At 35.4% G+C, this 14129-nt stretch overlaps 1 protein-coding gene across 1 annotated transcript in view; it reads right to left on the bottom strand.

Moving 5' to 3' along the window:
* Positions 1-14129, bottom strand: part of TMC7 (transmembrane channel like 7) — a 78091-nt gene that overhangs the window by 41535 nt on the left and 22427 nt on the right. The window contains exons 3-7 of the mRNA XM_074208180.1: positions 7151-7299; positions 4209-4376; positions 3924-4006; positions 2875-3020; positions 494-641 (exon numbers count right to left, since the gene is read on the bottom strand). Coding sequence (XP_074064281.1) covers positions 494-641; positions 2875-3020; positions 3924-4006; positions 4209-4376; positions 7151-7299 — 694 coding nt within the window. The remainder of the gene's footprint in view (positions 1-493; positions 642-2874; positions 3021-3923; positions 4007-4208; positions 4377-7150; positions 7300-14129) is intronic.

The following is a 14129-nucleotide window of genomic DNA, read 5'->3' on the forward strand; positions in this document are numbered from 1 at the left end:
ATGGCAGAGACAAAAAAATATTAGCAATGGTAGTTTTGGAGAAAAAGAAAGGAAAAAGGAAGAAAAGGAAAAGAGAGAAGAGAAAGAAAAGAAAGGAGAAAAGGGAAAAGGAAGATGGGGGCAGGGAGAGGGAGGAAAAAAGGTTCTGAGTCATATTAGTCATACCTGAAATGGTTTAGTACCAGTAAGAGAAATAAGAAGATTGTATTTGAACCTCTTAGGCGTTGACTGTTTTTATGGGGGTAGGGAGATGTGACTAACATCACCTCCTTTTCCTGTCTGTTTCTTCCCTGAGCCACTCCTTTATCTCCAGTCAATAAGTCCCTTTTGGGGGCAATGTTCTTATTTGAAGCAGTTCAGGATAATTCACAGAAAATGGTAAATGAAAAAGTTAAAAGAGTTCCATTAGCTTTCATCTGCTCCACCCCAAAAATCTAAAACTGATTTAACCTTTCAGGAATCCACAATAATAGTCAAAATTAACAGGACTCACTTTAAGCTCATACTGTAGACTGCTGTGTTTGAGCTTGGCAGTTGATTCATCTGTGATACAAAAATCCCAACCAGCAAAGATTTTGTTACAGTAGCTCTGATACTGTTCTTCATTTCGCACCAAGTTTTGTTTGAATCCTTCCACAGACCTGTTCAAAAAAAAAAAGCTGACTGTATTCTGTTACAAAGAACCTGATTGATGGTTTTTATTAGTCCCCCACCATATCTATTGCGCAGCCCTAGGCATGTTTAACTCTTGTCCCTCCCTTGCTAGTCCCTAAGCTTCTGCACCCTTTGAACCTCCCTCACCCCTTTTCAACTTTGGAATCATAACTAAATCATCTAAGAACATGAGCTCTGGGAGTTAGAGGATCTAGGTTCAAAGCCTACCTCTGATATTTACAATTTTTGTGACCTCCAGAAATTCACTTAAACTTTCCTGGGCCTCAGTTTCCTCATCTGTTAAAAAAAAAGGAAGTTGGACTAGATAGCCTCTGAAATCCCTTTCAACTCTAAATTTGTGTTCTTATGAATTGTCATTGTTCCAAGAAAGGGTTTATCAATCTATTCCATGAAAGCTCTATTCACCATCCTTATAACTTTTCAAATGAAAATATCCCATCTTGATCACTCCCCTACATATGTTGTCTTCCTTATTAGAATGCAAGCTCTTGTTTTTGTATTTCTATTCCTTATGTTTAGCGCTGTGTCTGGAACATAATGTTAAAATGAATGTTTCCTTCCTTCCTTCCTTCCAATGGAAAGATTTTATTATTTAGTCATTTTTAGTCTTGTCCAACTTTTCATGACTCCATTTGGAGTTTTCTTGGCAAAGTTAATGGAGTGGTTTGCCATTTCCTTTTCCAGCTCATTTTACAAATGAGGAACTGAGGCAAATAAGGGTTAACTAACTTGCCCAAGGTCACATTGCTATTAAGTGTCTAAGACCAGAATGGAAATGAGGTCTTCCTGACTCCAAGCCTGGCACTCCATCTACTTCACCATCTAACAGTCCATAAACAGAGAACTTTCCATTATCTTTGTAGAAAATGGCAAAATTTTTGCCTTTTAAAAAAACAAATTCTCTTTTGTTTTCTAAAAATTATTCAACAACCCATTTAATTTAACAAATCTTATTCAAAATCAACTGGAAATTGTGTCGAGCACTGTATATGCCAAGTTGAAAAATGACATAATTTCTTGAGTCCAAGGAAATTTTATAATCTATTTGGGTTAGAGAAAAAAGTTGTACAAGAAATGAATGCAAATATATTGGCAGTAATATAGAATGTGATAGGAAGGCAAAGAAGAGGAAAGAAACTTTGAGAAGAGATAGATCACCTCCAACTTGAGTGATTCATGGAAGAGGAGGGTTTCAAAAGGGTAGAGAAGAATGGGGAAAGAAAATGTATTCCATGTTTGAAAGATTACAGAAATTTCAAAATAGAAAGAATCTCAAAAGTTATATTTAGTCCAAACTTTTGTCTGAATAAGAAGAATTCTTTCTATAATGTATCAGACAAGAAGTTATTCAGTTTCTACTGATGAATATGGAGGGATATTCTGATATAGTGGGAAATGAGCTGTTGGCCTTGAAGTCAGAAAGATCCGAATTCAAATTCTGTCCTGAGGGGTTAGAAAACTGTTTAGTAAACACCTACTTGTCCCCAGTGGTTTAAAAAGATCTTATTGCAGAAACCCATTATGAAGGAGAATATGTATCATTTTTCTCCTGGGGACCATAATGGTAGAGGTGGTGTTGGTAGAGTAGAAATGAGATTCCACTGATCCAGCCCATCATATTTCCCAGACTAGTCCCTATGACTATTATAAAATATAACTCAATAAAATATATTTTGATATTAAAAAATATATAACTCAAGTTAAAGAGTCCAATCAACAGACTGAACCTATCTAGCTCATTAAGGACCCAATCACACTGTCTTTAACCTCATTGGCCTCTTCCCTAACCAGTCAGGGCACTCATTGATTACATCAGTACATCAATTATTGATGAACTACCTGACTTGCTTACTAGACTGCTAAGACCTTTGGTCTGGAAGAGGATTCCCTCTAACCTTTCTCTTTTCCCAGGTGGTTAGAAAGGACAAGGTGAGAGTAGAAGAGTCACAGTTTACTGGGAAGGCAGCTCAGAGATAGGCCACATATCCCTTAGTTGATTATTGGAAGACTCCTCAAAGGGAGGAAGATACAAGCCAAACAGCTCCATCATTTTCCCCAGTGATTCAGAGTACACCAGATGACATATCCTGATACATGTCTCCAAAGATACCCAAGTTTCTTTCACAATTACCCACTTGCCTGTGGCCTTGGCTTCAAAGTGGCAGTCTTGAGCACTAAAAAAACAACAGCAGAATTTACCTTTTTACTATCCAGAGGAGACTCAATGCCATATAAGCCACTGTGCTCAGCAAATAGGCAAGGGGCAAATCATATGTGAAGTTTTTGAATTTTATTCCATCTATGGTGTAATGACCATAAAACAGGCTGGTCCACTCTAAGAAACCCTGAAAAAAATAGAACAAAGGGCACAGTGTGAGGGTATCTCCCTAAAGGTTTAGAAGGATCAGTAACCAGAGATCTTCTGCTTTAGAAAAGCTCTTCCTATTAAACCTTGCCAAAGGATTTCAGGTTCAGTCCTGGGGAGAGGACCCATTTCCCCATTTCTGCATCCATCAGTCAAAGAGGCAGCATAGTAGAAAGAGAATTGATCTAGGAGGAAAGCATACCTGAGGTCTAGCCTGATCCTGCTATTAACTAGCTTCAAACCTCTGGACATTTTTCCTCTTAATCAAATGAGAGAGTTTGACCAGATGATGTTAAAGGTTCTGTATGACTTAAAAAGTTTTATTGATTTGAGGTCAGTCAGCAAGCATTTAAACATCCACTTTGTGCTTGTTATTATACTGAGTTTTTTGGGGGGGAGGGAGTATATAAAAAAAATCTTTTCCCAAACTTTTACTTAATCTTATAAGTATAATCATCATAATAACAATAACAGTATCCCAAAACAATAATAATAGCAGCATTTGCATATCATTTTAAGATTTGCAAAGCACTTCACAAATATTATCTCTTTTAATGTTCACAACCATCCTAGGAGTAGGTACTATTAAAGTCTTTTAAAAATTATTCTAATTTATTTAAGGCAATGGGGTTAAGTGACTTGCCCAAGGTCACATAGCTAGGCAATTATTAAGTGTCTGAGGCCAGATTTGAACTCAGGTCCTCCTCATTCCAGGGCCACTGCTCTATCCACTGTGCCACCAAGCTGCCCTACTACTATTAAAGTCTAAGAAAATTTCAATAAAAAAGTAAAGTGACCCTGAGCAAGTCACTTAACCCTGATTACCTCCAGCATAATAAAAATAATTTAAACCAACAAACAGTAAGTTTAACTAAATACTTACAGTGCCTGAAAGCAAATCTATCATATAAGTATAGAAGTAAATGAGTCCAGTGCTATTCATTGGGTATACTTTGCATCGAATATCTGTTATAAAAAAAAAAGGAAAAATTACTTCTTGGGGAGAAACATCATCTCCATTTTTATAGATAGGCCTAGCTTATGCATCTATCCCAATGGTACATTTCCTGTTCTCCTATATGAGATGGTGTTTTGGGGAGGCACATGAATGACCTGGAAAACAAGGAATGGGTTTGGAAATTAGCAAATTATCTGTTAGATGACTCACCTATTTCATTGGAAGGGACAATCAAGAAGGTACTATCAGTAATCTTGTACTTGGTCAGGAGGATCGGGAGCAAAATAAATGAAAAAATGATAATAAATATCACCAAGTTCAATATCACCAAGAAGCGAAGGAAGGAGAAATAAGACTGAATCCCCGTGCCAAATTTTCCTGGGAAAAAAAGAAAAGCAAACTGTAGTTGGCAGAAATATCAAGTCAAATGAATCAATGGGGACCTGTTATCCTGAGAAATGGCTATTGTTAAAGATTAAGGTGATGGGAGAAGCAAGCAGCCAGGGGAAAGTGTCGAACTTCTACTAAATATCAGTTACTATGCTAGGAAATAGAGAAAAATCAAAATCAAAACAATCCCTGCACTCAAAATGAGTATATTCTATACATGGCCTTAGAAAGAAAAGTTCAAATTTGGACACCCTTCCCCTTTTTCTCTTGCCATTCCCCACCAACTCCTATGGTAGAAAAATAGGATGGGGAGGGTGAAACTAAGAGACTATATTTTATTGTTTCTTTGCAATATCTATATCAATTCTCAACTCTATGGAATACTACCATAATTATAAAATATTTCACTTATTTGTCTTTTTACTATTTCTATTTCTCTTCACTGAGGTAGTTTCTAGTTCTAAGAAATTTCTTGCAGCAACTATTACAATAATAAGGGCTAACATTTATGCAATGCTTTATTATATGCCAGATACAAAGCTTAAATGCATTACAAATATTAACCCATTTGACCCTCACAAGAACCTTGAGAGGTAAATGCTATTATTATTCCCAATTTATAGATGAGGAAACTGAGGTTAGGTGACTATATACAATTATCATCTAAGGAGAAATTTTTTTAACTCAGGAATCCCTGATTCCAGACCCAGTGCTCTCTCTACTGTGCTACCTAGATGGGTCAAACTTAGAGGGGAATGAAGAGGAGAGGTTGAACATAATAATGTTAAAGAACCAATTTCTCTGTGCATTTCTCATAGCAAATGAAGAAATTTCCAGTATCCTCCAGTGTGGTACTGAAAGGAGTATTGAACTCAAGAGGCTAGATATCTAATCTCAACTCACTGAGTATCAATTTTTGCATCTTAAAAAACAGGGCTGATAATAATATCTTACCTATCTTAAAGGGTTATTTGCAGGAAAAGTACTTTGCAAACATTAGAACATTTCAGAATTATAAACAAGAGATGTGCTGCTAAATATTTAACAATTATCTCTGGAAGAAAAAGTGCCCACAAGACCTTTTTAAGTTTCATTTACTTGATTAACATTTTCTTTACCACTTTAGTATATATGATCAACAAAATAATAAATCAAGTCCTGATCTGTAGTAGCTTGCTGGATTTCTGAGGTGTCAAAACTTATCCTGAATATTTCACCATGGGCTGCCATGAACCATAATAAGCTGGCTCCAGACTACAGGTAAGGGGGCAGCTAGGTGGCACAGTGGATAGAGCACCAGTCCTGAGTCAGGAGGACCTGAGTTCAAATCCGAAACAAGATAATAATTGCCTAGCTGTGTGACCTTGGGCAAGTCACTTAACCTCACTGCCTTGAAAAAAAACAAACAAAAAACAGACTACAGCTAAATACAATCAGATTTAGATCTACCAGAGATCTTAGAATTGACCTTGTCTTGTTCTTTAGATGAAGAAACAATGATAGAAAATATAGAAAATGATAGAAAATAATAGAAAATATAGAAAATAATAGAAAAGATAGAAAATCCTTCATGGTGGTAACCAGGATTCATATTCATATTCATTGTAAATTTCAACATTATTTTCACTTGTACCAATTAATATTAAAAACAAAAGCAACAATGATAATTATACAAATAAGTGATGTAAGGAGTACAAATGTCTGTATTTTGCAGGTGTTATCTTGAAAACATGTCATTCTTGGTTTCACTGACAGCATTCTTGAGTGATGAGTTTTTGACCTCAATAATAAGGGGCTATCATAGGTAGGACACTTAAGTGGTGCAATGGATAAAGCCTTGGGTCTAGAATCAGGAAAACCCAAGTTCAAATCTATCCTCAGATATCAGCTGTGTGATCTGGCAAATCACTTAATCCTATTGACCTCAGTTTCCTAATCTGTAAAATGAGCTACAGAAGGTATGGCAGACCCCTCCAGTATCTGCCAACAAAATCCCAAATGGGGTCACCAAGAGTCAATGACTCAACAGCAATAAATCCACATCATATTAAAATATGATCCTTAGATATGCCTTCAACTCTGATGTGGTCCTAAGATTAAAAAATGAAGCTTCAATGAATGAGAAACAACCTTCATTCACCATAGTGAATACTATAAGAGAATCAATATGGCTACTGTAAATATATGTTTTGCATCATTTCATATATGTAATATGAGGAAAGAAATAAATGAAAAAGAGAATTTGGAACTGAAAAATTAAACTAAATTTTTTAAAAAAGGAAAGGAAAAAGTACTATATTTAAAATGGAGAATGACAACTTAGATCAATGTATTCTATGGAAATAATGTAAAGACTAACAGACTGCCTTCTGTGGGGGGTGGGGGGAGGGAAGCAAGATTAGGGAAAAAATTGTAAAACTCAAAATAAATAAAATGTTTCTTTAAAAATGAATAAAATAAAATGAGACATATTTTTGGACATTGACAATGAAGGAGTTTGTTTTATAGAGCTATATATTTATGATGAGAGTTTTTTCCCCCATCTCATGGGAGCACAGAGGAAATAGATGAGAGATAAATGTTTATGAAAATAAATAAATTGTTGGATGGATGAGTAGGTGGACATGTATGTATTTTTACTTTAACGAAGGTAGCAGATCACCCCTTCAAAAAAAATCCTCAAAGAAAACCTGCCCTCCCCCCACCCAATATTATTTTCTGATTAAGAATTCCATGAGTAGTACTATTCAATCACACAATACCCTCTATGCTGTGAATGACATTTTTCCACAGTTCCAAGTGGGAAGTCAACTCCTTGAACTCTTCAATAAATTTTTTCCATGACTTGCTGCTGTACTGTTTCCACTGGTCCCATTCGGATAAATATTTGACCTGGGCCTCCTGAATTTCCCTAAGTTAATAAAAACAATAACAATATAATAGCAAACTTACTGAATTTTGAATTAACATCTATACCTATGGAATAGCTAGAGGACATGTAAAATTTGTAATTGTTATTTTTCCCCCCCTAAGAATAGCACTTTCAAGTAACATGATAGGAATACAGTCCAGGCAAGTAACATGCAGGAATACAGTCCAAACTCTTTGCTTAAAGTAATGAAAAGTAGCAACTTTTTTCAATATTTAAACTGACTCAAATTCATTCCAGCTAGTTAAGCAGAATTAACAAAAAACTGAGGCATTTAAAATAGCCTAGAATATCTGACACCTTATTAAAATTGCCAGAAGGTCAGAAACTTCTGGTAATAAATGAATTATGGAGAAGAGACTGAACATTTTCTTTCATTCATTCAACAAATATTATTGAATACCTGCTATATGAAAGGCTTATGTGGGAATATAAAGACATTTAAAACAATGACATCTTATATTCTAATAAGGAATATTTAGTTAGAGTTTGGGGCAAGATAATCTTAAGTGGTCCACTTTGATTTTCAGACTGACCTCATCTGTTCTTTAAAAAAAAATGTTGTGGTCCAGAGAAAGAATTATGGACCTTTGAACAAAGACCAAAGACTGTTACCTTCAAATTAGAAAAAAAAAACCATTATCTTATTATGTAATTTTACTATTTCATACTTTATTTTTCTTCCTTAAGGATATGATTTCTCTGTCATCACATTCAACTGAGATCAATGTATACCATAGAAACAATGTAAACACTAACAGACTGCCTTCTGTGGGGGTGGGGGAGGGAAGCAAGATTAGGGGGAAAATTGTAAAACTCAAAATAAATAAAATCTTTCTAAAATAATGTTGGGGGGAGCAGCTAGGTGGCAAAGTGTATAGAGCACCAGCCTTGGAGTCAGGAGTACCTGGGTTCAAATCCAACCTCAGACACTTAATAATTACCTAGCTGTGTGGCCTTGGGCAAGCCACTTAAACCCATTGCCTTGAAAAATCGAAAAATCAGGGGCGGCTAGGTGGCGGGTTGGGGCAGCTAGGTGGCGCAGTGTATAAAGCACTGGCCTTGGAGTCAGGAGTATCTGGGTTCAAATCCGGTCTCAGACACTTAGTGATTACCTAGCTGTGTGGCCTTGGGCAAGCCACTTAACCCCATTTGCCTTGCAAAAACCTTAAAAAAAAATCTAAAAATCTAAAAAAAAAAAAGTTGTGGGGGGAAAAGGAAACTTTAGAGTCAAAAAATCAAGATGGGAGTAGAAAGCCAAGTCTAGAAGTAAGCAGCATGCCAAAAGATAAGTCATCATAGCTTATCAGATGATCATTAAATCCCTTCCCATCCACCCTCTCTATGCTTCACCTGAGTCCAGTACATGAAGATCAAACTTTCTGTTCAGCTCTGGTCATTTCAACAGGAACATTTGAAATTCTCCTATTTCATTGGAAGTCTTGGAAGAGGATGTTCAGTTTTGCTAGGTAGTCGATTCTTGGTTGCATTTCAAGTTCATTTGCCTTCCAGAATATTATGTTCCAAGCCCAAAGAGCCATTAATGTGGATGCTGCTAAGTCCTGTGTGATACTGACTGTAGTTCCATGATATTTGAATTGTTTCCTTCTGACTGCCAGTAATATTTTCTCTTTTGACTTGGGAGTTCTGGAACTTGGCTATAATATTCCTAGGGGTTATTTTTTTTTCAATCTCTTTCAGGAGGAGATCAGTGAATTCTCTCAATTTCTATTTTGCCCTCTGATTCTAGGATATCAGGGCAACTTTCCTGTAGAAAAATCTTTAAATATGAAATCAAGGCTCTTTTCCTGATCATGACTTCAGGTAGTCCAATAATGTTTAAAATGTCTCTTTGGATCTGTTTTCCAGATCAGTTATTTTTCCAATGAGATATTTTACATTTTTCTTCTAGTTTTTCATTCTTTTTGTGCTGAATTACTGTGCCTTGATTCCTCACAAAGTCATTGGCTTCCTTTAATTCCATTTTACAATTGAAGGATTTGCTTTCCTCAGAGAGCTTTCTTATCTCCTTTTCCATCTGGCCAATTTTGCTTTTTTTAAGGCATTCTTCTCCTCATTAACTTTTTGGATTGCTTTATCTAATTGACCTAAACTGGTTTTTAGCATGTTATTTTCTTCAGCATTTTTTTTTTTGGATCTCCTTGCCTAAGTTGCTTACTTCATTTTCATGCTTTTCCTGCATCTCATTTTTCTTCCCAATTTTTTTCTTTACCTCCCTTACTTGATTTTCAAAATCTTTTTTGAGCTCTGTCATAGCCTGAGCCCAACTTCTATATTTCTTGGAGTCTTTAGATGCAGAAGCTTGGACTTTTTCACCTTCTGAGTGTGTATTTTGATCCTCCATGGGACCACAGTTATTGTCTATGGTCAGGTTCCTTTTTTTCCTGTTTACTCACTTCTCTAGCCTTTGCCCTGGTTTTGGGGTGCTTCCTGAGCTTTTGAATATTATCAAGACATCCCCACAAAGACCTCAGTTCCTTCAAGGTCTTATGGGAGGCTTTGACTGCTCTTCTAGTCTGCGCTCTAATCTGTGGAGGGCCACAAGTATACCCCTCTGCCCTAGGGCTGTGAGGAGGGTGCCTGCTCTCTGACAGTATGGGGGCCCAGGCTGTGACCAGGGTCTGAATATGGACAAAGCCCAAGTCCTGGGACCTTGACCGTCTCCCCAGCCTCTTCCTTACCTTCTGTGGGCTGAAACTCTGGAAGCAGGTGCCAGGCAGCTCCCTGCTGGGTGGCTCTGTTAAGTTTTGTAAATCTTAAAGTACTGCTTAAACATTGCCATTATTATTATTATTATTATTATTATTATTATTATTATTGTTGTTGTTGTTGTTGTTATTACTACTATTATTATTAAAGAGTTGAAACTTAAATAATGGGCAAAATTTCAGCAGTCAGAAATAGTGAAGAGAGCATTTCAGACAAAGAAATAACACATGCCCAGAGAAAGATAAGCAAGCAGGAAAGTAGATCATAGGAATGCCAAGAAGGAAGCAGTCTAGTTAGGGGAAGGAGTAGTCAATTTTGAAGCAAGAAGACCAAGGTTTAAATCTTTGCCTTACCACTTACCACCATGTGACCTTGGCAAAGTCATATCACACCTCTGTATCTCAGTATCTTTATCTGTGATATGAAGATACTAGACTAGATCAAGGATTCCATTCTTTTTTAGTCCTTATATTCTACCCCATTGAATGCCAGGAAATTTTACAGTACCCCCATTCAATATGAAAATAAATTCTAGTTTGCCCTGCATATGTATATGAGATAAAATAAAGTAATTCTGTAGTTTTCTTTTTAAGTGCTCAGAGGAGTCCTTAGATATATAAATCAATATTAACAGAATGTCTTACCTTCACAATTAGAAATCTAATCAAATCAAATTGTTCCTTGTACATTCTTGACAATCTTTCATATTTCTTGGGGTTATGAGAGACTCAGGTTGGGAATCTATAGATATTTCCTAAAATTATTCCCAGGTCTAAATCTGTGGTTCTATAACTGAAGTCTAGTTTGGTTTTAGCTAAGAGTATATGGAAAGATATGGAAATATTTTGAATGATTGCATGTATATAACCTTATTAAATTATTTACTGTCTTAGAGAGGGAGAAAGGGAAGGGAGAGAAGGAAAGATTTTAAAAAGCAAAGATTTTTTTAAAAACCTAAATGTTAAAAATTATTTTTTTCAGCAATATTGGAGAAGTTGTGGAAAAACTGGGACACTAATGCATTGTTGGTGGAATTGTAAACTGATCCAATCATTCTGGAGAGAAATTTGGAATTATGCCCAAAGGAAAATAAAACTTTATAAATCCTTTAATCCAAGCAATACCACTACTGGTCTATATTCCAATGAGATCATGAAAAAGGGAAAGGACCTACATGTACAAAATCAGCTCTTTTTGTAGTGGCAAAGAATTGGAAATAGAGGAAATGTCCTTCAATTGGGGAATGGCTGAACAAGATAATTGATATTAATGTTATGGAGTACTAAATCATGAGCAGTTGGATTTTAGAAAAGCCTGTACAGACTTGCATGATTTATGCTGAGTGAAGTGAGCAGAACCAGGAGAACATTATGAATACTAACACCAAAATTGTGAGATCATCAACTATGATCGAAGCAGCTTCTCTCAGCAGTTCAGTACTCAAGGACAATCCTAAGAGACCGATCATGGAAATGCCATCCCCATCCAGAGGGAAAATAATATGGATTCTGAATGCTGAGGAAAAACATATTATATTCACCTTTTAAATTTCTGGTGTTTTCTTTCTTTCTCATGTTCCTCCCCCCTTAGTTCTTATTCTTGTTTCACAGCTTGACTAATGTAGAAATATGTTAAATATAATTCTGCATGTACAATCTATATCAGATTATTTGCTGACATGGGGAGAGGGATGGTAAGGGATAGTGGTGAGAAAATGTGGAACTCAAAAGTTTGCAAAAGGATGAATGTTGAAAAACTATCCTTGCATGGAATTGGAAAGTAATTACAACAAAGTGGTTTACCTGCAATTGGGGAAAATATTAAAAAAAATAAGAACAGGCCAAAAATTTTTTAAAGGGCATATAGAAAGAATAACATGGAATAAGGCTGGCATCAAACCTAGAATTTAAGACCCTCTGGGGTCTGTCCACATTGACAACCTCATATCCAGAAAACTTTACTCAGGAACCCAATGATCCAAGGAGCCTGGTCTACTTAACTGTCTCCTGAACATATCTTGTGCAGCTCTTTCCAATATACTTTCACTCATGCTATGCTCCTCCTCCTTAGTTAGAGAATTCCTGTTCTTTCTTAAAATTCCATCTCTATCAGGAAAATCTACACTTATCCCTCCATCCCAATGATTCCACCCTTCTCTGAATGACAGATACTTATTGTCTATACCCTTTGTTTTTCACAATCATTTATAATTTCACATAATGTTATTTAATTTTTCAAGTATGTTCCCCTCTTCCAATAGACCATAAATCACTACCTCTTACATGAGGTTTTCTCTTGATCTCCTCAGATGCTAATTATTTCCCCCAAATCACCTTGTACTTAAAATATCAAAATAGATATTAAATAAATGCCTTAATGGAGAATTTTACCATATATGTATATAAACATATATATATATATATATATATATATATATATAAACATAAGTATAATTATTATTTTACTTGGCCTTTAAGAACAGAATTAGGGAATTGATTGACAAAATTTCCTTTCCAATGGATACAAAGCCTCCTCTTAATCAGAACAACTTAACAATTGTAAAGGGTAAACCTAATTTTTAAGAACAGATACAAATTTGAAAGTAAAAATTTCAATTTAAGAAGCAAGTTTGCCCATTAGTCTTTCAAAAACCATCAAAATATCAACTAAAGCTTAGAAGAGAGAAGTACTCCCATGTTTTGTTAAGGTCTTTAGCATAACTGATTGGATACTCCTTTTAACAGAATATCTAATATCTAGCTCCACCATTCTATCCAAAAATAACCTCTGCTTCATTCTAAGTTGAAGGTCACTCCCTTCCTTGCTTGGACAAGCCGGACCCAACCCTACCCCCAATCAGATCTCACTTTCTGATTATTCAAAACTATAAAAACCCCAATTCAGGACTTCATTTTGGGGATTTGACTCTAGCTACACCCCACACACACACAAATGCCTGCATAATCAACAGAGAGAAATATTAAGAAATGTGTATGTTAACTTAATTCTGTTTTGTCTTTCTTGAGACCAAAATGTGGAGATTAAAGTTTGTCTTTTATTAGGCTAAATCTGATTGGGGGGGGGGGTAGTTTGTTTGGTTTTTTTTTTTTAGTTTTTTGCAAGGCAAATAGGGTTAAGTAGCTTGCCCAAGGCCACACAGCTTTGAATTCAGGTACTCCAGACTCCAGGGCCAGTGCTCTATTCACTGCACCACCTAGCTGCCCCTAAATCTGATGGCTAACAAAAATTTAATCTATTATTTTTAAGGTCAAAACTCAGTGAGAATCCGTCCTCAATATACATATAATATTTAAAACATTAAAATTTATTCCCTTAGATAATACACAGATAAGAGTATCATGAAAACTTGAGTCCAAATATTAAAAATATAACATTAAAAATAATTCCTTAGCTATCTGCGATGGAAAATACTATCTGTATCCAGAGAAAGAAATGTGGAGTTTGAACATAGATCAAAGACTATTATCTTCAATTTTGAGAAAAAAAAGTTATTATGTAATTTACCTCCCAGGGTGTAGTGAGAAGTAAATGAGAAAATATTTATAAATAATTTTGCAACCTTAAAGTACTATATAATAATATGAGAGTGATTTGCAAAATTGAAAGTCTAAAAATTATTATTATTAATTTTGTATTTATCTTATATACTTATATATTCTTATATACTTTCTTTTCTGATAAAATGTTAGTTCCTAAAGCTGATAAATGCTCTTCTTTTTAAAAATCTGTATTCCCCCCCAAAGGGGGAGAAAGCATCACTGACAATTGAGACAGACTTCCTTTCCCCTTCTCAGAAATCATAAAACAGCATCTGAAAGGATAACTACATGACTATATTCTAAATAAGGGAGAAATGCTTTCTTTAGACTTAAAATTGAAAACTTAAATGTGGTTTCAATATGTGTGAATTAATCCATTTTCAGAAAATGTTATACCACTACCCATTTTTCTTACAAAAGGCATAGTTGGCCATTATAACGAGATTGTTCTTCTGTACTTAACAGTATGCCACAAATATAATATTAAATGTCCTAGGATACTGATTGGTTCAATTGAAGTGT

Source organism: Macrotis lagotis, chromosome X (genome assembly GCF_037893015.1).
Source record: "Macrotis lagotis isolate mMagLag1 chromosome X, bilby.v1.9.chrom.fasta, whole genome shotgun sequence".
In the NCBI taxonomy this organism is placed as follows: domain Eukaryota; kingdom Metazoa; phylum Chordata; class Mammalia; order Peramelemorphia; family Peramelidae; genus Macrotis; species Macrotis lagotis.